We start from the raw sequence: 25,581 nt of genomic DNA, 5'->3' as shown, positions 1-25,581 counted from the left end.
AAATGATAATACGATTAGGCACATGAAACACGGTTTTATGAAAGGGAAAATTGTGTTTGACAACTCTATTAGAGGTTTTGAGGGTTTAGATAGCAGGGTAGATAAGGGAGAACCAGTGGATGCAGAATATTTGGATTTTCAAAAGGCATTCGATAAGGTGCCACACAAGGTTGTGACACAAGATTAGGGCTCATGGGATTGTGGGTAATATATTAACATGGTTTGGGGATTTGATGACGTACAGAAAACAGGAAGTCGGAATAAACAGGTCATTTTGGGGTTGGCAGGTTGTAACTAGTGGGGTGCCGTGAAGATCAGTGCTTGGGCCTCAGATATTTACAATCTATATTAATGACTTAGATGAGGGGACCGAGTGTAATGTATCCAAGTTTGCTGACGATACAAAACTAAGTGGGAAAGTAAGCTGTGAGGAGGACACAAAGAGGATGCAAAGTGATACAGACAGGTTAAGTGAGTGGGCTAGAAGTTGGCAAATGAAGCATAAAGTGTGGAAATGTGAGGTTATTCACTTTGGTTGGAAGAATCGAAAAGCAGAATATCTTTTAAAATGTAAGAGATTAAGAAATGTTGGTATTCAGAGGGATTTGTGTGTCTTTGTACACGGATCACAGAAATTTAACATGCAGGTGCAGCAAGCAATTAGGAAAGTAAATAGTATCTTGGCCTTTATTGCGAGATGGTTGGAGAACAAGGATAAGGAAGTCTTGCTGCAATATCGGGCTTTGGTGAGACCACATCTGGAGTACTGTGTACAGTTTTGATCTCCTTACTTGTGGAACGATACACTTGCCTTAGAGTGGGTGCTAAAAAGTTTGGCTAGGTTAACTCCTGGGATAAGAGGGTTGTCCTGTGAGGAGAGATTGAGTAGAATGGGCCGATATTCTCTGGAGTTTAGAATAATGAGGTGATCTCATTGAAACATATAAAATTCTTAAAGGACTTGACAGTGTAGATGCTGGGAGGCTGTTTCCCCTAGCTGGAGAGTCTAGAACTAAGGGTTATAATGTCAAGATAAGGAGTCGGACATTTAGGACAGATATGAGGAATAATTTCTTCATTGAGAGGGTTGTGAATCATTGGAATTCTGTACCCCAGAGGGCTGTGGATGCTGAACCATTGAGTATTTTCAAAACTGAGATCGATGGATTTTTGGGTGCTCGGGGACTCAAGGGATGTGGAGATAGGTCAAAAATCAAGTTGAGGTCGAAGATCAGCCATTAATTTATGGATTGGCGGAGCAGGCTCAAGGGACTGAATGGCCAACTCTTGCTCCTTTCGCTGATGTTGGTCCGCTGGAAAAGCCGAACTTGCCAGCTGTTTTAAAACTTTTAGCCTGAACAGGGACTTGAACCCTGGACCCTCAGATCACTACCTGTTTTAAAAGTCTGATGCTCTACCGACTGAGCTATCCAGGCTCACTGTTGGATTAGTTTCCATCATACAGATTCATGGTGGGACTCTGCATTATCCCCGTCGATGTCGAATTCGGGGGCGTATCACTTTTATACAATTTTCAGCAACGTGTTGAGGAGAATCCTTGTTTCTGTTGAACATGATGTAAGAAACATGGACAGAGAACTCGTGAGTTTACAATTCTTCTTGTTTGTACAAAATGTCTTGTCATTCGTTCGCAGCAATTAAAAAATACACTTTACCCAATGGCTCAAAAGCTGAACTTGTTCCACACGGGAGCTGGGAAAGGCCTCTCGACATTTCAGCCGATCAACAATTGAAAGCTGAATAATTTCACCCGTTACACCGTGACACCAGGCAGCAGATTTGCCTCCCGAATTTTCCCTACACGACACTTCAAACCGATGAATCCCTGCTTCACGGAAAGAAGAATTGTGTGTTTGGTTCTTTAGATTTAAAGATGTCGTGCCGGCCGCTTTACCATTTCAGCTCTCGCCAATCGCCCCCTCTCCCTCCTATAAACAAATAAACTCTCACCTGCTATTGCAAGACGGGAGGCCAGAGGAGCCTCAGTGCCCACATGGGGACATGAAGAAGTCGATGTGTTATGGAACCGGTTGTCCCTTGAACTCCAGTCAAAATGTTTCGAAGGTTCAACTACTTTAGATGGCGCTGGAGCTCACAACCCCAGCATTTCTCGAGTGTATAATTATTGTAGAAATAACGCGCGCTGACCGATTGCTCCACTGGAGCCGCGCACGGTCTGTGTCCCCAGTGCTCCCATCAAACAGCTTCATCCTCGGTCTCTCAATTATCGCTTCCTGATCTTTCCCACACAGAAGCCTCCAACCAAGAGGCGATTCGTTAAACATCCGCAGTGACCTTTAAAAGCCGTGGCTTCTGAAACAAAACCCCAGACGATAAGAACTTTTAATTATATTATTATTAACTTAAGGACAATTATTTTCATGCTACTTTGAGGATTTGGGGAAATTGGGAGCTGAAACTAAGAAACTCTCTCTGGGCTGTCGGTGATTGGAGAGATGGGCGTTATTTCATTTGAAAACCGAGGCTCGGAACTTCCTGATGATGAAGTGTGAGAGAAGATTGTGGTTAGTGGCAGTTGCCGGGGAGATCCAGAGGAGAGGGAGAAAAGTCAAAGTCACAGCTGTGACAGCTCAAGTGCTCTGCTTATCTGTAATATTTATAGAGTCATAGAGTCATAGAGTTATACAGCACGGATAGAGGCCCTTCGGCCCATCGTGTCCGCGCCGGCCATCAGCCCTGTCTACTCTAATCCCATATTCCAGCATTTGGTCCGTAGCCTTGTATGCTATGGCATTTCAAGTGCTCATCCAAATGCTTCTTGAATGTTGTGAGGGTTCCTGCCTCCACAACCCTTTCAGGCAGTGAGTTCCAGACTCCAACCACCCTCTGGGTGAAAAAGTTCTTTCTCAAAACCCCTCTAAACCTCCCGCCTTTTACCTTGAATCTATGTCCCCTTGTTATAGAACCCTCAACGAAGGGAAAAAGCTCCTTGGTATCCATCCTATCTGTGCCCCTCATAATTTTGTACACCTCAATCATGTCCCCCCTCAGCCTCCTCTGCTCCAAGGAAAACAAACCCAATCTTCCCAGTCTCTCTTCATAGCTGAAGCGCTCCAGCCCTGGTAACATCCTGGTGAATCTCCTCTGCACCCTCTCCAAAGCGATCACATCCTTCCTGTAGTGTGGCGACCAGAACTGCACACAGTACTCCAGCTGTAGCCTAACCAGTGTTTTATACAGCTCCATCATAACCTCCTTGCTCTTATATTCTATGCCTCGGCTAATAAAGGCAAGTATCCCATATGCCTTCTTTACCACCTTATCTACCTGTTCCGCCGCCTTCAGGGATCTGTGAACTTGCACACCAAGATCCCTCTGACCCTCTGTCTTGCCTCGGGTCCTCCCATTCATTGTGTATTCCCTTGCCTTGTTAGTCCCTCCAAAGTGCATCACCTCGCACTTTTCCGGGTTAAATTCCATTTGCCACTGTTCCGCCCATCTGACCAACCCATCTATATCGTTCTGCAGACTGAGGCTATCCTCCTCGCTATTTACCACCCTACCAATTTTTGTATCATCAGCGAACTTACTGATCATACCTTTTACATTCATGTCCAAGTCATTAATGTAGACCACAAACAGCAAGGGACCCAGCACCGATCCCTGTGGTACCCCACTGGCCATAGGCTTCCAGTCACAAAAACAACCTTCGACCATCACCCTCTGCCTTCTGCCACTAAGCCAGTTTTGTATCCTAAGTGCCAAGGCACCCTGGATTCCATGGGCTCGTACCTTCTTGACCAGTCTCCTGTGGGGGACTTTATCGAAGGCCTTACTGAAATCCATTTAGAAAGTAATATAAAATACAGGACAAACCAGTTTGGTATCGGTTATCAAAAATACTAAAAGTCCCGGGTTCAAAGGCGGGACTTTTAGTATTTTTAGTAAAGAGGGAACTGATTTAACCGCCAGACCGAAATCATTCCCCATGAATCTGAAGCGTCTTGGGGAAAACGGCAGTGCGAACTATTCTATTCATGTCATGACTTGAAAGACCCTCCAATTACCGACAGTATCTTTGAACGGGTTGTGCAGCCAAACCGCGAAAGAAGCCGCTTTGCATTCGTCAAACGTGTAGGTGACGATATTGGGATTGATAAGGGTCGATTTCAATTATTTGAAATCTCTCCATATGACCCGGAGATTGACGGCAGAATCGAGTTTTTCCTGTAAGTCCTGAATTGAAGGGAAAGGCGCAACAAGCAGGTCGGAGAAATGAAGGGCAGAAAATGTGGATGAAACTTGCACGAGTGAAAATCCCTGTATGTTGGAAGACTCAGTCCCCAGTGGTGGAGAGGATTGGGATTTCAAGCTGTCTCACAGCTCACACACACCATTGGCTCATTTAATCACCTTCAACAACTCAAATACATCAACACTTAATCTTCTATACACAAGGAAATACCAACCTTTTCTCTGCAACTTGTCTGCATAATTTAACCATTTTAGCCCCGGTATAATTCTGGTGAATCTGCGCTGCACCCCCTCCAAGACCAATATATCCTCCCTGAGGTGTGGGGCCTAGAACTGAATGCAGGACTCGAAATGTGGTCTCAGCAGAGTTTATATAACTGGAACAGAACTTCCACCCCTTTGAATTCCAGCTCCCTTAAGATAAAGGCCAAAGTTCCATTAGGCTTTTGAATTATTTTTTGTAACTGTCCACTGACTTTTCATGATTTCTGTACTTGGACCCGTAAACATCTTTCCTCCTCCACAGTTCCCAGCTTCTCACCAGTTAGAAAATATTCTCATCTATCTTGCTCAGGTCCAAAGTTCACACTTCCACACATTGAAAGTTTGAACAGACTGGGCCTCTTTTCCATAGGAAATAGAAGGCTGAGGGTGACCTGATGTAGGATTTTAAGATCATGCAAGGATTTGATAGGTCAGATGTAGATAAGGTGTTTGCATTTTTGGGGGTGAGGGCTTCAAAACTTGGGGCCATGAATATAAGATAGTCACGAATAAATCCAATATTGTATACAAGAGAACCATATTTACAAAGAGGCTCGTTAGAATGTGCAGCTCGCTACAACAAGGAGCAGTTAATGCGAAAAGCATGGATACATTTACAGGGAAGCTGGATAAACACATGGAGGAGAAAGGAATACAAGGGTTTGCTCATCGGGTTAGATGAAGAGGGGTTGGAGGAGGCTCGTCTGCAGCATAAACACCGGTATAGTCTAGTTGGGCCGAATTGCCTGTTTCTGTGATGTACATTCGATGTAATTCTATGTGAGCTCCATCTGACACAGTTTTACCAACTCACTGAATCTATCAATTTCCCTTTGTAACTTTGTGCTCCCATCTACACTACTCACTGTGCCACCAAACTTGGTGTCGTCGACACACTTGGATATATGGCTCTCTATTCCTTCATCTACCTCATTTATACACATAGTAAAAAGCTGATGCCCCGGTACAGATCCCTGGGGGACACCACTAATCACATCCTGTCAATTTGAGCACAGACCCAATAACCCTACTCTCTGTCTCCTACCTCCTAACCAACTCCCTACCCATGTCAATAGGTTGCTTTAATTTCCATCTGTTCTCATTTTTGTTAACAGTCGCTTATGTGGTCCCTTATCGAATCCCTCTGGAAGTCAATGTACATATAACACCCATAGACACTCCATTATCTACCACATTAGTCAAATCTTCAAAAAGTTCAACTAGTTTCTTTGAACTTGACTTACCCTTTACAAATCCATGCTGACTCTCTCTGATCAATCCATGTGTATCCAAGTGCTCAGTCATTCTTTCCCTAATAACAGATACTGGAAACTTCCCCGCAATTTCCGATCTTATCTCTCCTACCATTCCTAATTAATGGAATGACATTGGCAATTTTTCAATCAATGGAATAATTCCTGAATCAAGAGAGTTTTGAACGATCATGACTAAAGCATGTACAATTTCCTCACCTACTCCTTTTAATCCCCTGGGATGGGAACCATCAGGTCCTGGAGATTTGTGTCTTTATTCTAGCTATTTTCTCCATTACCATTATTTTATTTATACTGAATCCCCTTGATTTATTTTCAGTATTCTTTGTGTCTCTGGTATATCATCCTCATGCTTTTCTGTGAGTATTTAGCTGGTCTGCCATTTCCCAATTTTCAATTACAATATCACCTCCATCTGTCTTCAAGGGGCCCACATTACTCTTAGTAAACGGGCAAGCGAAGTAGACAAAGATAAAACAGTCTGAACCCCCAACAGAATGTGACGTGTAGATAACGTGACGTGAGATAAGTTCCCCTCAATTGGCTCTGTGGTTTAGTTGGTTAAAGCACTTGTTTAATAAATTAAGTAAATCATAGATTCAACTCCCAGTGGCGCCTTTGTGTAATTTATGATGTTTAGTGAATTTGGCGAGCAAAAATACACAGTGCGGTGTTTGGACTTTGTTTCGCATCCAACACGGAACTGATCAGAATGTCTCTTCAAGAATGCCCCTTCATTGGACAGACAGAACACTCACAGATGGTGTACATTACACGTTAATATCAGGACAGGTTCATCTTTCTGGGCTCGATGAAGTCGGGGTATAATTCTCGATTCAAGGTTCATATCCCGGAGAATCCCTAATTTGTCCCTAGACTTTGGATCTTGAGCTGCGGTTCAAACTTTTGCAAAGAGGGAAAAGAAGTCCCCAAATCACTCCACCTGAATCTCAAGCGCTTTCGGAAGAAGTTCAGGTCAAACAATCAGGACTTTAAAGGCACCTCAATGACCTGCACTTTCATTGATCGAGCTTTGCTTACAATTGCATTCGACCTTGAAACCGCTCTGGACTTTCCCCTCACTGAAGCAGAGTGTGGCCGCTCTGTACCTGTGAGCATGTCGGTGACGAGGTTAGCTCTGATATTGGTCACTTTCAATTTTTAACATTTCACCAAGCGTCAGGGAAAAGAAAACGAGAATCGAATTGTCCCTGTAAGTGATGAATTGAAGGGATTGGTGCTCCAAGCAGATCTGGAAAATGCGCAGTGCAGTCTCTCAGGAGTTCCAAATCCACCCTCTCACCACTTGGCGATCATATTAACTGAGCTTTACTCTGGCCCAGTGTCACCGCGCTGAAATCGAGTATTTCTCCGGCACATTTCTCTTAACTTCACAGTTGCTGGTTTAAGAGTGAAGACCGGCTCATTGGATTTTCACTCCTGCAAGTTTCAACCATTCATTTTGGACTGACTGTAAACAGCTGTTCTATTGGTCACTGCAAACTCAAAGTTGAGCTCAGTGAGTGACTGGTTTAGTGGGTGACTTCTTCACCTGTCTCGGTGGTGCTATCGGTTGGTGCGAAAGTTTGATGGTTCGAGCCCTAATTTTATTTTCCCAAAGGAATCATCACCTCAAAGTTCCAAGGTTTCACTGTGTGTTTTGTCTGCGAGAAAATGTACCGTGATCATTGCCGGCTGAGCAGGGCTGATATTCCACCATTTACCCTGTTGTCGGAGAGCAGGCACATGAATCATATAAAGGAATGGAACATTGGCTTCACGGAAATCACAATTCATAACCCATTTATTTTAAACGGGTTTATTTTAAATGAGTTAATGCCTGCCTTAAATGGTAGACTCAGAACTGTCACACAAACAGGTTAAATCTTCATAGAATAATTACCACGATTATTTTTAGACTGGACGCCGCACGGTGACTTTGCTGTCAGTGAAGAGAGACGAGAAAGACCAAAGTGCCTTTTGCCCCTCTCAGTGTGGCCCTGAAGGACTGTGTCCAGGCTGAAGTTATGTTCCCACCGGACGATCCTCCCCCCAGATTGTCCTTTCTGAGCTCCAGTCAGGTGACGTTAAACACTCAGGTGGGAAAGACCAAAGTCTGCAACAAGGTGTTTAAAACAAAACTGATTTATTTAACAGATATCCAGAATATTAAACTCCAGCCCAGTTATAGGGCTTATTAACATCAGGAGAAACAAACCCCAACTGTCAGAATGAACATGGTTCAGTCCTGGATGGGATTAACAGCAGAATCCAACCCCTGTAGTCACTTTTGAACTTCCTGGTGTCTCAGCACGTGTGATGACTGAGTGAATCCCTTCCCACACACGGAATCATAGAATCAGAGAAAGCTACAGCACAGAAGGAAGCCATTCGGCCCATCGTGTCTGTGACGGCCGAAAAAGAGCTATCCAGCTTAATCCCACTTTCCAGGGCTTGGTCTGTAGACCTGTAGGTTACGGCACTTCAAATGCACATCCATGCACTTTTTAAATGAGTTGAGGTTTTCTGCCTCGACCACCCTTTCAGACAGTGAGTTCCAGACCCCGACCACCCTGTCCGCTTCTGTGTATCCTCGAACTTCATCACTGCTATCCGGAGGTCGAGGAGACAACCATTCGCTCCTCGATGACATAAATCGTGAATTATACCCTGACCCCGACGAGCCCAGAAACAAGAACGTGTCCTTAAATTAAAGTGTTACAGACACATTCTGTGAGAGGTCTGTCTGTGCGATGAAATGGTGTTTTTGAACAGTCATTCTGATATCAGTTTCCTCCTCAAACCTCAACAAATACCAATTCCAAAGTGTGACTTTGTCGCTTAATTCCACAAATTAGGTAAAAATAATAAGTGACACAAGACACTGCTGGGAGTTGAACCCAGGATCGTCTGTTTACAAGACAGATGCTTTAACCATCTAAACCACAGCACCAATTCACAGCACCTGTTCCCCACCTCGTCTCACTAATATCGATCAGTGACACGTTACTGTCTGTTCAAGGGACAGACCGTTTGATCTTTGTCCATTTCCCTTGTCCGTTTACCTGTGCATCCTGACACTGCCTGCATTTCTCGCTGTGTTTATCTTTGTGTATCCATCAGTGCGTTGATACACCGATGATTAAGTGTGCTTGTGTTTGTTACATTAAATAAATTCGGGGTTCAGACAATTCTCGCTCTGACATTGGAGAACTATTGAGCTGAACTTTACAGCGAAGTCTTGTTTATTGTGGTGCTGAAACGAAAAAACCGAAGAGGTCCAAAAAGGGAAAAGGAGAAAAAACTTGTGAGGGAAAATAACGACAACAATCAAGGTATTTACAGGTATATTAAGAGAAAGAAGGGTGACTAAGAGTAATGTGGGACCCTTAAAGACAGATGGAGGTGATATTGTAATTGAAAATCAGGAAATGGCAGAGTTGCTAAATATTTACTTTGCATCGGTCTTCATAGAAAAGGATGAGGCGAACATAGCAGAGACACGAGGAAAACTGCAAATAAATCAAGGGGATTCAGTGTAAATAAAATAATGGCGATGGAGAAAATAATGAGATTGGAGATTGTCAAATCTCCAGGACCTGATGTTTACCATCCCAGGGGAATAAGAGGAATAGGTAAGGAACTTGTACATGCTTACTCATGATCGATCAAAACTCTCTTGATTCAGGAATTGTTGCTTCAATTGAAACATTGTCAATGTCACTCCATTATTTCGGATGGGTCGGAGAGATAAAGTTGGAAATTCTAGGCCTATCAGTCTGACGCCTGTTGTGGGGAAGTTACCAGTATCCGTTATTGGGGAAAGAATGACTGAGCACTTGGATAAATATGGAGTAATCAGAGAGAGCCAGCATGGATTTGTAAAGGGGAAGTCAAGTCGAACAAAGCTCGTTGAACTTTTTGAAGATGTAACTAACGTGCTCGATAATGGAGTGTCTCTGGGTGTTAGATGGACATTGACTTCCAAAGGCATCCAATAAGGGACCACATAACAGACTGTCAACAAAAATTAGAGTGCGTGGAATTTAAGGCAACCTATTGAAATGGGCAGGGAGTTGGTTAGAAGGTGGGAGGCAGAGGCCTGGGATAATAAGGGATGTACTCAAATTGGCCGGATGTGATTAGTTCTGGGGCATCAGCTTTTTCCGATATGTATAAATGACGGAGATGAAGGAATAGAGAGCCGAACACTCACGTTTGTCGCTGACATCGAGTTAGGAGGCGCAGTGAGTAGTGTAGATGGGAGCATAAAGTTACAAAGGGAAATTGAGAGATTCAGTGAGTTGGTAAAACTGTGTCAGATGGAGCTTACATAGAATTACATCGAATGTACATCACAGAAACAGGCAATTCGGCCCAACCAGACTATACCGGTGTTTATGCTGCAGACGAGCCTCCTCCAACCCCTCTTCATCTAACCCTATGAGCAAACTCTAATATTCCCTTCTCCTCTATGTGCTTATCCAGCTTCCCCGTAAATGCATCCATTCTATTCGCCTTGTGGTGGTGAGTTGAACATTCTAACGCCTCTCTGGGGAAGTCTGTTTCTCTTGAATGCCAGATTGGATACATTAGTGACTGGATTATATTCATGGCCCCAATGTTTTGGAGTCCCCACTCCCACAAGAGCGAACGCCTTGTCTATGCCTCACCGATAAAGCCCTCACATAATCTTAAAGCCCGATATCAGGTCACCCTCAGCCTCCTCTTTTCTATACAGAAGAGCCCCAGCCTGTTCAAACTTTCAATATGGGGAAGTATAAGGTCATCTACTTTGGACGGAAGCAATATAGATCAGAGTGTTTTCTAAATGGTGAGAAGCTCGGAACTATGGAGGAGCAGAGAGATTTCGGGATCGAAGTACAGAAATCACTAAAAGCCAGTGGACTGCTGAAAAAATAATTTGAAAGTCTAATGTGATGTTGGCCTTTACCTCAAGGGAGCTGGAATTCAAAGACATGGAAATATGTTCCAGATAGAAAGCTCTGGTGAGACCCCATTTAAAGTATTGCATTCAGTTCTGGGCACACCCCTCAGGAAAGACATATTGGCCGTGGAGGGGATGCAGCGCAGTTTCACCAGAATGATACCGGGGCTAAAATGGTTACATTATGAGGGCAAATTGCGTGGACAAGGTTTGTATTTCCTCGTGTATAGAGGATTAAGTGGTGATGTAATTCAGGTGTTGAAGGTGATTCAATGATCCAATGGTGGGTGTGTGAGTTGGTGCTGAATCGGTCCCCTTCAGTGAAGAGAGGGTCAGCGGGCGCCTGACAGACACGGCTCGGAACGGGACTCGCTTCTCTCCGGCGGCAGCGGCTGGTTTAGAGAGATCTCTCTGTCTGCTGCTGTTACTCCGCCTCCCGCACTCTGGGAGAACCGCGGAGCTCGGTCCTCATTTTTCTCTTATGGATCCGGCTCCATCCGTTTACTGTTGACGGGAGTGCGTCTGATACCAAGTCAGTCAGAAGCGGGTGCAAATCACAACATAGGCACAGGCCCAAGGACTGGGGACTGGTTTGATATTGGGTCCTTTTTAAGGGATAGGCTGTAGAATGTTTGTACAATAATAATGATCAGAATTAACTTTGATACAATGAAGTTTTTTTCAGTTATTTCCCATTTCCACCCTCACCAGTTTTATACAGTAACAGGTAACAATGTTTGAGGGATGTGATGTCCAGTGTTGGTGGAATCAGTGTAATTTAACTTAATACATTGAAGAATCTCTTGTCTATCCCAGGCTCTTACCTTAGGTTTAGACCCTCACCGAGTTTAAAATTGGTCACTCACTGATATAAATAAACCAGTAACAATCCCGAAACCTCAGCGGGGATATTTGTTCCGATACTTAATGACGGTCCCAATTTCCACTGAAATTCTTAATCAGCAAATCCCAGAGGCTGTTTCGGGTTTGACAAACTGTGAAACAGATTGTTTTAAAAGCCGGAAAGAGGGAAAAACTGGTGGTTGATATGAAGCGTTATACATTATCTCTTTCTGTTTCAGATTTACAATTTCTCTTTGTGTGTACTGACAGGAGAGGCTATAACGGAGCCCAGTGACTGGGTAACGAGCTGCACTGAGTCATTGGCCTGTGTTACAGACCGGCTCGTTGGACCTGCTCATTTCGTGAACTCGCTGGTGTCTCAGCACGTGTGATGACTGAGTGAATCCCTTCCCACACACGGAGCAGGTGAACAGTCTCTCAACCAATGGGCATGCGTTGATGTGTCAGCAGTTCATTTCTGCTTTTAAAGCTCTTCTCACAGTCACTGCATGAAAAGGTCACTCAATGGTGTGAACAAGTTAATGTTTCAGAAGGTGGGATGATCGAGTGAATCTCTTCCCACACACGGAGCAGGTGAACAGTCTCTCCCCAGTGTGAGTGCGTCGATGTCTCAGTAGTTCGTTTCTGATTTTAAATCTCTTCCGACAGTCGGAACATTTAAAGGTCTCTCAGTGTGAACTCGCTGGTGTTTCAGCAGGGTCGATAACTGAGTGAATCCCTTCCCACACACTGAGCAGGTGAACGGCCTCTCCCCAGTGTGAACTCGGTGGTGTGTCAGCAGGGTCGATGACTGAGTGAATCCCTTCCCACACACTGAGCAGGTGAACAGCCTCTCCCCAGTGTGAACTCGCTGGTGTGACAGAAAGTGTGATGACCGAGTGAATCCCTTCCCACACACGGAGCAGGTGAACGGCCTCTCCGCAGTGTGAGTACGATGGTGTCTCAACAGTTCAATTTTGCTTTTAAACCTCTTCGCACAGTCAGAACATTTAAAAGGTCTCTCATCAGTGTGAACTCGCTGGTGTGTCAGCAGGGTGGATGACTGAGTGAATCTATTCCCACACACAGAGCAGGTGAACGGCCTCTCCCCAGTGTGGGTACGTTGGTGTGTCAGCAGATTCCTTTTGCATTTAAACCTCTTCTCACAGTCAGAACATTTAATAGGTCTCTCCCCAGAGTGAACTCGCTGGTGTGTCAGGAGGCCGGATGACTGAGCGAATCCCTTCCCACACACGGAGCAGGTGAACGGCCTCTCCCCAGTGTGATGGCGTCGATGAGTTTCCAGCTCTGAAGGGTAATTGAATCCCTTCCCACAGTCCCCACATTTCCACGGTTTCTCCGTGGTCCGGGTGTCCTTGTGTCTCTCCAGGTTGGACGATCAGTTGAAGCCTCGTCCACACACAGAACACGTGTACGGTTTCTCCCCGCTGTGAATGGTGTGATGTTTTTTCTGGCTGTGTAACTGGTTAAAGCTCTTTCCACAGTCAGTGCACTGGAACACTCTCACTCGGGTGTGTGTGTCTCGGTGCTTTCCCACTCACACTGATGTTTGAAATCTTCTCCCACAGATAGAACAGACAAACATTTCTCCTTCCACATTCAAAGGCCGATGATATTCAGGTCCTGATGAATCGAGTGACTCTGTCAGATCTTGACGTGATCTTTGGTTTGAGTTTCCCTCTGGAAATCCTCCCCTGTAAAAGGAGTTTATAAAAGTTATCACTGTAAGTACAGGATAGAAATTCAGATCAGATAACTTTACTTTCTATGGAACATTATTTCCTCTCTCATTCCTCAAAGCTGTAAATCCCCGTCCCACACACTCTCCCTCCTCCCTGTGCTGAAATCCAAACCCATCGCATCATCTTTCAGTGGCCCGAAACCATGAATGAAAGGGTGAGAGAGAGAGTGTGAGGACAGCACTGGGCTCGGTGTGGAGAATGAAGTGGGGCAGGTGGAGCATGTTTCAGTGGGGCAGCAGTGATCATAATCTCATCAGGTTTAGAACAGTTATGGAAAAGGACAGGGGACAGTCAAATGTGAAAATTCTTAACTGGAGGAGGGCAAATTCCAGTGAGTTAAAAAGGGATCTTGTCCAGGTGGATTGGAATCAAAAATTGGCAGGCAGAACAGTAATTGAACAGTGGGAGGCCTTCAAGGAGGAGTTGGTTTGGGTACAGAGTGGACAGATTCCCACGAGGAGGAAAGGAACGGCATCCAAAGCAAGAGCTCCCTGGATGACTGAAGATGTAGAGATCACCATTTCTCCATCATTTACAGACGCTCCCTGACCGTTCACCATTTCTCCATCATTTACAGACGCTCCCCGACCGTTCACCATTTCTCCTTCATTTACAGACGCTCCCTGACCGATCACCATTTCCCCTTCATTTACAGACGCTCCCTGACCGATCACCATTTCTCCTTCATTTACAGACGCTCCCTGACCGATCACCATTTCTCCTTCATTTACAGACACTCCCTGACCGATCACCATTTCTCCTTCATTTACAGACGCTCCCTGACCGATCACCATTTCTCCTTCATTTCCAGACGCTCCCTGACCGATCCCCATTTCCCCTTCATTTCCCGGCGGGTAGTGAGGGGGGGATAATGTTCACTGTTTTATATTCGGGTCTGGGGCCGCACTCGGGGTTTGTAAAGCCTGAGCCTGGGCCTGAGCCCGGACCCGGGCCCCGGGGTTTATTGAGCCTCTTGCTCCGATCCTCTGACCTGCACCGAACGCGCTCCTCCCGCAGCCTCGACTGGCCGCGCATGCTCAGGACACACTGACCGATTATGAGTCACTACTGCGCCTGCGCTCTGGGCTCCACTGAATCAAATAGGGCACAATCTGAACCGCGCTGCATGCTGGGTGATGCAGCCGCCATTAATGATCTTAATATCAGGCCGAAAAACAAAGACATTGGAAGCAGGGAGAGCGCGTTTGGACCAAGGAAAATAAAATAAACTGAAACCCCAGCTCTTTGTGCCATTTGAACCGGCACAAACACACTGCGTCGAAGCTCCCCCACTTTGGTGAACTCCAGAAAATATTTTTTACGGTAACCTTTATTAATTTCGTTTTCTTAAATGTTGCAAGTGACGGGTTCAATTAATGTAAGGAATCTTACAACACCAGGTTATCGTCCAACAATTTTATTTTAAAATCACAAGCTTTCGGAGATTATCTCCTTCGCCAGGTGAGCAGTGAATGAGGTTCTCAAATCGCATATCTTGTATTCGGCTGGGACACCATCACACCAATCAAAGGTGTCGTTGGTGTTCAGACAGGTTCGCCACGGAAAACAGTCGGTCCCAGTATACTGAATACACATTGTGTCAAATTACACAGACAGAGAGAAAGAGACCCGAAAGGCAGAGAGAGAGAGAATATTAAAAACAGATAACTTTTTTTTCCCCTTGCTGGTGGGGTTACGTGTCGCGTGACATGAACCCAAGATCCCGGTTGAGGCCGTCCTCATGGGTGCGGAACTTGGCTATCAATTTCTGCTCGACGATTTTGCGTCGTCGTGTGTCTCGAAGGCCGCCTTGGAGAACGCTCACCCGAAGATCGGTGGCTGAATGTCCTTGACTGCTAAAGTGTTCCCCGACTGGGAGGGAACCCTCCTGTCTGGCGATTGTTGTGCGGTGTCTGTTCATCCGTTGTCGCAGTGTCTGCATGGTCTCGCCAATGTACCATGCTCCGGGGCATCCTTTCCTGCAACGTATGAGGTAGACAACGTTGGCCGAGTCACAGGAGTATGAACCATGTACCTGGTGGGTGGTGTCCTCTCGTGTGATGGTGGTATCCGTGTCGATGATCTGGCATGTCTTGCAGAGTTTGCCGTGGCAGGGTTGTGTGGTGTCGTGGACGCTGTTCTCCAGTGTACTGGGACGTGCTGTTCACCGTGACTGGCCTGTTTGAACAACAACGACATCTTTTGATTGGTGTGATGCTGTCCCAGCCTAATAGAAGATATGCGATTTGAGAACCTTCCACTCATTCACCTGACGAAGGGGATAATCTCCGAAAGCTTGTGATTTTAAAATAAAATTGTTGGACTATAACCTGGTGTTGTACGATTCCTTACATTGGACTCTGCACGTCGGGAGGGAGAGGGAGAGAGAGAGAGAGAGAGGGGCCCATCAAACAGGTTGGAGGAGTGGATTCAATCTGCACTAAGGTCACTTCAATGAAGGCAGCCCTCCCTCTTCCTTTCACCTTGCTGCCCCGGGCACCGTTTCCCTGCTCCTGGGTCACTGCTGCTCCGAGTCTGGCCTTTGGTCGATGCCTGGGGTCACTCCCTCCCCCGAATCCCCATCCTGGATCCACTCTCGCTGAACGGCTCAGGTGAGAGCAGGGACATGGCAGGCCTTTCATGGGAGCGTCACTCAGTCCACAACTGACACCCTGTCCCTTCCTAACAGGTCAATCCCACCACCTAGAATCTTACAGCACAGGAGGCCTCTCGGCCCATCGTGCCTGTGCTGGCTCTTTGAAAGAGCTGTCCCATTAGTCCCACTCCCCTGCCCTTTCCCCATAGCCCTGCAAATGTTTCCTTTCAGTGTTTATCCAATTCCCTTTTGAAAGTTATTATTAAATCTGCTTCCACTGCCCTTTCAGGCAGCTCATTCCAGATCATAACTCGCTGCGTAAAATAAAACCCTCATCGCCATCTGGTTCTTTTGCCAATTACCTTAAATCTGTGTCCTCTGGTTACCAACCCTTCTGCCACTGGAAATAGTTTCTCCTTATTTAATCTATTAAAACCCTTCATAATTTTGAACACCTCTATTAAATCTCCCCGTAACCTTCTCTGCTCTAAAGAGAACAACCCCAGTTTCTCTACATAACTGAAGTCCCTCATCCCTGGTACCATTCTAGTAAATGTCCTCTGCACCCTCTCCAAGGCCTTGACATCCTTCCTAAAGTGTGGTGCCCAGAATTGGACACAATACTCCAGATGAGGCCCAACCAGTGTTTTATAAAGGTTTAGTATAACTTCCTTGCTTTCGTACTCTATGCCTCGATTAATAAAGCCCAGGATCCTGGATGCTTTTTTTCTTAAAACAGCCTTCTCAATTTGTCACCTTCAAAGATTTGTGTATGTGCACTCCCCAGGTCTCTCTGTTCCTGCATTCCCTTTAAAATTGTACCATTTAGTTTATATTGCCTCTCCTCATTCTTCCTGCCAAAATGTATCACTTCACACTTCTCTGTTAAATTTCATCTGCCATGTGTCTGCCCATTCCACCAGTCTCTGTCCTCCTGAAGTCTGTTACTATCCTCCACGTTGTTTACTACATTTCCGAGTTTCGTATCATCTGCAAAGTTTGAAATACCCTGAATACCCAAGTGCAAGTCATTAATATATATCAAAAAGAGCAGTGGTCCTAATACTGACCCCTGGGGAACACCACTGTATATTTCCCTCCAGTCTGAAAAAAAACCGTTCACCACTACTCTCTGTCCCTTAGCCAATTTTGTAACCATGCAGCCACTGTCCCTTTAATCCCAGGGGCTTCAAATGATCCCTTCTGTCTCTGGACCCCGTTTATACCGTCCTTCCCCAAAAACTTATTCCACAACTCTGCCCTCTGGTGTAGAAAGGTCCCAGCCCTCTGACTCCAACTCCCTGGTTTAGATGAGTGGAGGCCTCCAGCCCATGGAGCACCCCATCTAACGGCCCATGAAAGGACTCTGTGTTTTCCCTCCGCTACCCTACTGAGAGCCTCCCCTCCGGGTGTTCCATCCTGCCCACACTCACCCCAGTTTGTACACACGTTCCCTTATCCTGCAGTCAAACTTGGAATGAAAATATGCAGAATCTTATCTGCCTCTACAAGGCCCCCTTGTCAGAAGATGGTGGGTTCGAGCCCCACTCCAGAGACTCGAGCACCTAATCCAGGCCGACACTCCCAGTGCAGTACTGAGGGAGTGCCGCACTGTCGGAGGTGCCGTCTTTCCGATGAGACGTTAAACTGAGTCCCTGCCTGCCCCTCTCAGGTGGACGTAAAAGATCCCACGGCCACTAATGGGAGAAGAGCAGAATTCTCCCCTGGGTGTTCTGGCCAATATTTATCCCTCAACCAACGCCACTAAAACACAGATTATCTGGTCATTATCACAACGCTGTTTGTGGGATCTTGCTGTGCGCAAGTTGGCCGCCCGTTTCCTAAATTGCAACAGTGACTACACTTCAAAATAGTACATTACTGGCTATAAAGTGCTCTGGGAAGTCCCGAGGTCGTGGAAGGGGCGAAATAAATGTACGTTTTTTTAAAAACGAAGTCCCTTTGACACTGGGGATCAGGCCTGCAGTCCTTTTAACCCCTGGTCCCCTGGTACCCAAGCCCTAGACCACCCCTCTTTACTCCGAGGGCTAGTGGAGGGCAGTTGGGGCAAGGGATGCTTTGCCACAAAGTGCCTGAAGCAGAGCCCACTGCATCTTTCACAGGACGACTGGATAACCGTATGAAGCTGAGGCTCGTGCTATTGGGGAGAGAAGGGGAGAGGGGCTTATGTCCCGGGAGGTGGAGGGTGCTAAAACCCACAAAGGGGTGAGTGACGCTGACCGAGGAACGAGACAGGGTCCCCGAGACCGAGAGCAGTAAGTGGAGAAGGGGCAGGTGTTGCAGACTGAAGCCTGTGCTGGGTGCTCCTACCATTGGTGTCCCTCATCTCTTCCTCTCGCTGCTTCATGTCGGCAAAGTCATTGACGATCGACTCTGACAGATCCTCCAATCGTCGCAGCTCCACCTCAAGTGGCTTCAGCTTCTCCGCCTTGGCGATCTGGGCAGGGAGAGAGAGAGAGAGAGACGGTCTGTAAGATCGGACAAAGATGTAGTAAATCCATTGTTGACTTGAGAGACCCACACTACAGAAAGGATATTGAAGCACTGGAGGCAGTGCGGGAAGGATTTACAAGGACGTTACCGGAATTGAGTGGATGCGGACGTGCCCGTCACGATAGATTGAGCAGGCTGGGGCTCTTTTCTCTGTAAAAGACTAAAAGGAGACCCGATAGAGATATTCAAAATTCGGATTGGTGAATGTGGAGAAACTGCTTCCACTAGTGGGGGAGACCAGAACAAGGGGGCCGAAATATAAGAGAGGCACGAAAAGATCAAGTAAAGAATTCAGGAGGAATTTCTTTACAGAGAGCGGTGAGAATGTGGAACTCGCTGCGACACAGATTGGTTGAGGCGAATAGTATTTAAGGGGAGGCTTGATGCGTATATGAGGGAGAAAGGAATCGAGGGATATGGGGGCAGAGTGGGAGGAGGCTTGTGTGGAGGATAAACACCAGCATGAAGCCACTGGGCCGAATGGCCTGTTTCTCTGCTGTAGATTCTACATTACCGCAGGGAAGGGGATAGAAAGCACGGACACTCACATCTTCATAGTTCTTGGCTTCAACTCCATGTTTGGTGTTGAGAATAATCAGCTGGTCAGGAACTCGAAAATGGCCTGAGAACAAGAAAACACCAAGCTGAGGACCGGCCCCCGCCGACACCCCGTGTGGGACCCGCGCCCCCGCCGACATTACTGCTCCATGGTCATGGAACTGCGCACTCCCACAGGGGCCCCTGAACCCCCAAACCCATGGGGACTCCGCACTCCCACACGGGCCCCTGAACCCCCAAACCCACAGGGACTCCGCACTCCCACAGGGGCCCCTGAACCCCCAAACCCATGGGGACTCCGCACTCCCACACGGGTCCCTGAACCCCCAAACCCACAGGGACTCCGCACTCCGACATGGGACCCTGAACCCCCTGGCTTCTGTGATGGTGGGGATACCGGGAGGAGGCCGAGATGGATCATCCACTCGGCACTTCTGGCTGAAGATGGTTGCAAACGCTTCAGCCTTGTCTTCTGCACTCACGTGCTGGACTCCGCCATCACTGAGGATGGGGATGTTGACAGAGCCTCCTCCTCCCGTTAGTTGTTTAATTGTCCACCACCATTCACGACTGGATGTGGCAGGACTGCAGAGCTTTGATCTGATCCGTTGGTTGTGGAATCGCTTAGCTCTGTCTATAGCATGTTGCTTCCACTGTTTACCATGCATGTAGTCCTGAGTTGTAGCTTCACCAGATTGGCACCTCATTTTTAGATACGTCTGGTGCTGCTCCTGGCATGCTCTTCTACACTCCTCATTGAACCAGGGTTGATCCCCTGGCTTGTTGGTAATGGTGGAGTGAGGAAAATGTCAGGCCATGAGGTTACAGATTGTGCTGGAGTACAATTCTGCTGCTGCTGCTGATGGCCCACAGCGCCTCATGGATGCCCAGTTTTGAGCTGCTAGATCTGTTCTGAATCTATCCCATTTAGCACGGTGGTAGTGCCACACAACACGTTGGATGGTGTCCTCAGTGCGAAGACGGGACTTCATCTCCACGAGGACTGTGCGGTGGTCACTCCTACCAATACTGTCATGGACGGATGCATCTGCGACAGGTAGATTGGTGAGGGCAAAGTCAAGTAGGTTTTTCCCCTTGTGTTGGTTTGCTCATCACCTGCCGCAGGCCCAGTCTGGCAGCTATGTTGCTAACAGTCCTTTTATACTTGTTTTAACTGTATGATTCACTTGTTTTATTCCTTATGCTAGCTGCACTTGTGTATTTGGGCAACAGACCTACTAGACCACATCTAGAATACTGTGTGCAGTTTTGGTCTCCTTATTTAAGGACATAATTGCTTTGGAGGCATTTCAGAGAAGGTTCACTCGACTGATTCCTGGGATGAGGGGGTTATCTTATGAGGAATGGTTGGACAAGTTGGGCCTGTCCACACTGGAGTTTAGAAGAATGAGAGGTGATCTTATTGAAACATATAAGATCGTGAGGAGACTCGAAGGGGCAGATGCTGAGAGGATGTTTCCCCTTGTGGGAGAGACAAGAACTCGGGGACCACAGTTTAAAAATAAATGGTCTCCCATTTAAGACGGAGATGAGGAGAAGCTTTTTCTCTCAGAGGGTGGTGAGTCTGTGGAACTCCCTTCCCCAGAGAGCGGTGGAGGCAGGGTCAGTGAATATTTTTAAGGCTGAGTTAGATCGATTCCTGATTAACAGGGGAGTCAAAGGTTACAGTAGATGGACAGGAAAGTAGGGTTGAGGTCACAATCAGATCAGCCGTGATCTTATCAAATGGCAGATGGGCCGAATGGCCTACTCCTGCTCTTAATTCATATGTTCTGATGCTGTTTTTCTCACTTCTTAAAAATATCACACTTGTTTTTTATCACTGCTGTATTATTTTTTAATTAGTTATTTTATTATTTCCTGTATTTTTTGATGAACCTGAAGTATTTATATTACCTGTGACACTATTTGTGACCTGGACTTTGTTCTCATCCCTTTTTCTTATCAGTGAGCTATTTTCACTTTTATTATTATTTCTGCCCGAGCCCTCCCCGTACCCCAGGACCCCCCCCTCGGACTCACTCACCCGGGGGCAGGCGGCTCTCGAAGCAGATCTCGAACATGTCGTAGTCGTCAGTGGTGAAGGCGAATTTGCCCTTAGTCGCCTCCTCCTTAGAGTACAGGATGTGTCCGGAGGAGTCCGTCACCTGGGGGAGGGGAAACAGAGAGGTTACACCCTGGCTCCAGCCCGGAACTGTCCCCCACAGCTCCCTCCCCACACCACCCTCCCAATGGTGGAAAGGCACAAAAAGATCATTAAAAAGGATAATGGAACGTTGGCCTTTATCTCGAGGGCTGGAATACAAAGAGGTGGAAGTTATATTACAGCTGGACAGAGCTCTGGTCAGACCCCATCTGGAGACACTGCGTCCAGTTCTGGGCACCGTCCCCTCAGGAAGGATATATCGGCCTTGGAGGGGGTGCAGTGCAGATTCACCAGAATGATACCGGGGCTAAAAGGGTTAAATTACGAGGACAGGTTGCAGAGACGAGGCTTGTATTCCCTCGAGTGTAGAAGATTAAGGGGTGATCGAATCGAGGGGTTTAAGATGATTAAAGGATTTGATGGGGTCGATAGAGAGAAACTATTTCCTCTGGTGGGGGGGAGTCCAGAACAAGGGGGAATAATCTTAAAATTAGAGCCCGGCCGTTCAGGGGTGATGTCAGGAAGCATTTCTTCACACAAGGGGAGTGGGAATCTGGAACTCTCTCCCCCGGAGGGGGAAAAGGGGGAGGCCGGGGGTCAATTGAAAATTTCAAAACTGAGACTGATGGATTTTTGTTGGGTGAGGGGATTAAAGGGAATGGAACCAAGGGGGGAAATGGAGTTAAATACAATAAGTCAGACATGATCGGACTGAAGGGGGAACAAGCTCCACCTCCACCCCCCCCCCCCTCTCTCTCCCCCCCCCCTCTCCCCCCTCCTCCCCCCCCCTCTCTCTCTCCCCCTCCCCCTCTCTCTCTCTCTCTCTCTCTCTCCCCTCCCCTCTCTCCTCCTCCCTCTCTCTCCCCCCCCCTCTCACTCCCCCCTCTCTCTCCCTCCCCCCCCCCCTCTCTCTCCCTCCCCCCCCCCTCTCTCTCTACCCTCTCTCTCTCCCTCTCCCCCTCCTCCCCCCCTCCCCCCCCCCCCCTCCTCCCTCCCCCCTCTCCCCCTCCCCCCCCCCCTCCCCCTCTCCCCCCCCTCCCCCCTCTCCCCCCTCCCCCCCCCCCCCCCTCCTCCCTCCCCCCTCTCCCCCTCCCCCCCTCTCCCCCTCCCCCTCTTCCCCCCCTCCCCCCTCCCCCTCTCTCTCTCTCCCCCCCTCCCCCTCTCTCTCCCCCTCCCCCCTCTCTCCCCCCTTGAGGTGGGGGCGGGCGGCCGGCTGTTCGCTCAGCTCGGACTCTCCGCTCACCAGCCTGTCCTTGTGGATCTCCTCCCGCAGACACTTCCTGGCGTTGGACGGCAGCTGGAAGGAGATGGCGCCGGCGGCCAGCAGCTGGTTCAGGGCGGCGAGGGGCAGGAGCAGGGCGGGGGGAGGAGGTGAGGGCCTGAGGCCGGGGACTGGGAGTCGGGGAGGGCCTGAGGCCGGGGACTGGGAGTCGGGGAGGGCCTGAGGCCGGGGACTGGGAGTCGTGGAGGGGCCTGAGGCCGGGGACTGGGAGTCGGGGAGGGGCCTGAGGCCGGGGGACTGGGAGTCGGGGAGGGCCTGAGGCCGGGGACTGGGAGTCGGGGAGGGGCCTGAGGCCGGGGACTGGGAGTCGGGGGAGGGGCCTGAGGCCGGGGGACTGGGAGTCGGGGAGGGGCCTGAGGCCGGGGACTGGGAGTCGGGGAGGGGCCTGAGGCCGGGGACTGGGAGTCGGGGAGGGGCCTGAGGCCGGGGACTGGGAGTCGGGGAGGGGCCTGAGGCCGGGGACTGGGAGTCGGGGAGGGGCCTGAGGCCGGGGACTGGGAGTCGGGGAGGGGCCTGAGGCCGGGGACTGGGAGTCGGGGAGGGCCTGAGGCCGCTCTCGGGTCGCTCGGTTCCTGCGCGGTTTCCAGGGGCAACGGATTCCGGGCCCAGGCCCAGCGACCGTTACTATGGGCGGCCTGGTATTATGGGATGGAGGGAGAGGCCTGTCCCCAACTTTAGTTCTTTCAATGTGGACGCCGGGCAGGGTGGGATGTGTCGGAGGTCCCCGGGGTGTTTGGGTCACGAGGGGAGGGGGGAGACAGGCTGAGGGTGGGGGGGACTCGGTTTGGGGTGAGGGAAGAGGGGGAGACAGGCTGAGGGTGGGGGAGACAGGCTGAGGGTGGGGGAGACAGGCTGAGGGTGGGGGAGACAGGCTGAGGGTGGGGGAGACAGGCTTGAGGGTGGGGGAGACAGGCTGAGGGTGGGGGGGACTCGGTTTTTGGGGTGAGGGAAGAGGGGGAGACAGGCTGAGGGTGGGGGGGACTCGGTTTGGGGTGAGGGAAGAGGTGGGAGACAGGCTGAGGGTGGAGGGGACTCGGTTTGGGGTGAGGGAAGAGGGGGGAGACAGGCTGAGGGTGGAGGGGACTCGGTTTGGGGTGAGGGAAGAGGGGGAGACAGGCTGAGGGTGGGGGGGACTCGGTTTGGGGTGAGGGAAGAGGGGGAGACAGGCTGAGGGTGGAGGGGGACTCGGTTTGGGGTGAGGGAAGAGGGGGAGACAGGCTGAGGGTGGAGGGGACTCGGTTTGGGGTGAGGGAAGAGGGGGAGACAGGCTGAGGGTGGGGGGGACTCGGTTTGGGGTGAGGGAAGAGGGGGAGACAGGCTGAGGGTGGGGGGGACTCGGTTTGGGGTGAGGGAAGAGGGGGAGACAGGCTGAGGTGGGGGGGACTCGGTTTGGGGTGAGGGAAGAGGGGGAGACAGGCTGAGGGTGGAGGGGACTCGGTTTGGGGTGAGGGAAGAGGGGGGAGACAGGCTGTGAGGGTTTCAAATCAGTAAAATAGGTCCTTGAAATGTGGCTCATTCCAGCAGACAGGTCTCCTGGTCAAACCAGTCCTGCCCTGGGCTGTCCCTGGATTAACATGAGAACGGACAGGTCCCTGAGGGAGACACATTGAGATTCAGTCTAATATCTCAAATGATGTGGAGATGCCGGTGATGGACTGGGGGTGGACAAATGTCAGGAATCTTACAACACCAGGTTATAGTCCAACAGTTTTATTTGAAAATCACAAGCTTTCGGAGGCTTTTCTCCTTTGTCAGGTGAGTGTGGGATTCCATGAAAGGGCACCGCTTTATAGTCAGAGCACAATGCCTGGTGATCACAGATAATCTTTCCAACTGCCCGTTGTCAAGGCAATCAAAGGAGTCGAATAGTGTTCAGACAGAGAGACACTACATACGGACAATCAGTATATTCAGTAGTCCCGTATGTAACGTCTCTCTGTCCGAACACTATTCGAATCCTTTGATTGCCTTGACAACGGGCAGTTGGAAAGATTATCTGTAATCACCAGGCATTGTGCTCTGACTATGGAATCCCACACTCACCTGACAAAGGAGAAAGCCTCCGAGAGCTTCTGATTTTCAAATAAAACTGTTGGACTATAACCTGGGTGTTGTAAGATTCCTTACATAATATCTCAAAGGCTGAAGTGGAGAGCTCCCCGGGGGTAGGGGATGGCCGTGTGTCTCGTCCCAAACCCTCCCCAGGGGCGGGGACAATCTCTCAGTCTGCCGGGGTCCTCCAGCCTGTCCTGAGTGTATTTCTCTCTCTGTCTCTCTCCCCAACTTTTCTCTCTCTTTAGCTTCTCTGGTTTGTAACCGGGATTTGTGTTTCAGTGTTGGGGCTGAGGGATTGTTGGTTGTAACTGGGAGGAGGGAGTGGGAGGCGGGGGGCGTGGAGAGAGGGGGAGTGGGAGGGAGGGAGCTCTGGGCTCTTGCTGTGCCTTTTTAATCCCTTGCTTTTGTATTTTACTCAATTCCCTCTCTCTCTCTCCCTCTCTCCCCTCAGGAATCTTTTCGATGAAATGCTGCAAGGAGATGATCCAGAAAGAGACATTTTGTGAGAAGGAGGAGGATGAGGGGGAATCCTGGGCCAAGAATCGTTTCTCTCCGCTGGGGACTGACTGACTGAGACTTCACCGCAGCCTGGACCCGATGGGGGTCAATGTGAGTAATGTCTGGGTTACTCTGGGATCACTGGGATATTCAGGGGACATTGGGGGATCACTGGGACATTCTGGGGGACACTGGGGGGATCACTGGGACATTCTGGGGACACTGGGGGATCACTGGGACATTCTGGGGACACTGGGGGATCACTTGGGACATTGTACAGGAGCTGACACTGAGACAAACACTGGACCGTCTGACAGTGCAGCGCTCCCTCCAGTACCGACCGTCCGACAGAATATTACCATCTGTTCGAGCCCAAATTCCTCCCTTCATTCATTGCAAGTGCAACTTTTCAGAAATAACACAAAGTGATCAAACTATTATTCAGAGGCTGACAATGTGACATATCTCGGGTCTTAATTGAAATTAAAGCACTTTCAGGGAGCGTCCTGCAGCACGCAGAGGGCCCAAATGTGAAAACAGACTCCAAATGTTTTCTTAGTTTGAAGTTTAATTTTTGAAAAGA

General features: G+C 48.8%; 1 protein-coding gene and 2 non-coding genes across 3 annotated transcripts; all 3 read right to left on the bottom strand.

Annotated features, from left to right (window-relative positions):
* Nucleotides 1–1,351: 1,351 nt before the first annotated feature.
* Nucleotides 1,352–1,436, bottom strand: trnak-uuu (transfer RNA lysine (anticodon UUU)). The gene is given in 2 exon segments: nt 1,352–1,387; nt 1,400–1,436. It is a non-coding gene; the product is annotated as a tRNA-Lys (tRNA).
* Nucleotides 1,437–7,903: 6,467 nt separating this feature from the next.
* LOC137320180 (uncharacterized) lies at nt 7,904–23,017 on the bottom strand (the record flags this gene model as incomplete). Its single annotated transcript, XM_067981903.1, has 5 exons — nt 7,904–13,280; nt 18,256–18,382; nt 18,987–19,060; nt 21,044–21,164; nt 22,407–23,017. Coding segments are annotated over 5 exons (983 nt in total), but the record flags the coding sequence as incomplete, so codon positions are not given.
* On the bottom strand, nt 8,654–8,727 carry trnat-ugu (transfer RNA threonine (anticodon UGU)). Its single transcript has one exon. It is a non-coding gene; the product is annotated as a tRNA-Thr (tRNA).
* Nucleotides 23,018–25,581: the final 2,564 nt, after the last annotated feature.

Source organism: Heptranchias perlo, unplaced genomic scaffold, assembly GCF_035084215.1.
Source record: "Heptranchias perlo isolate sHepPer1 unplaced genomic scaffold, sHepPer1.hap1 HAP1_SCAFFOLD_995, whole genome shotgun sequence".
Taxonomy (NCBI): Eukaryota; Metazoa; Chordata; class Chondrichthyes; order Hexanchiformes; family Hexanchidae; genus Heptranchias; species Heptranchias perlo.
Note: the sequence above shows the minus strand (reverse complement) of the source record. Positions and strands in the feature narration are given on the sequence as shown.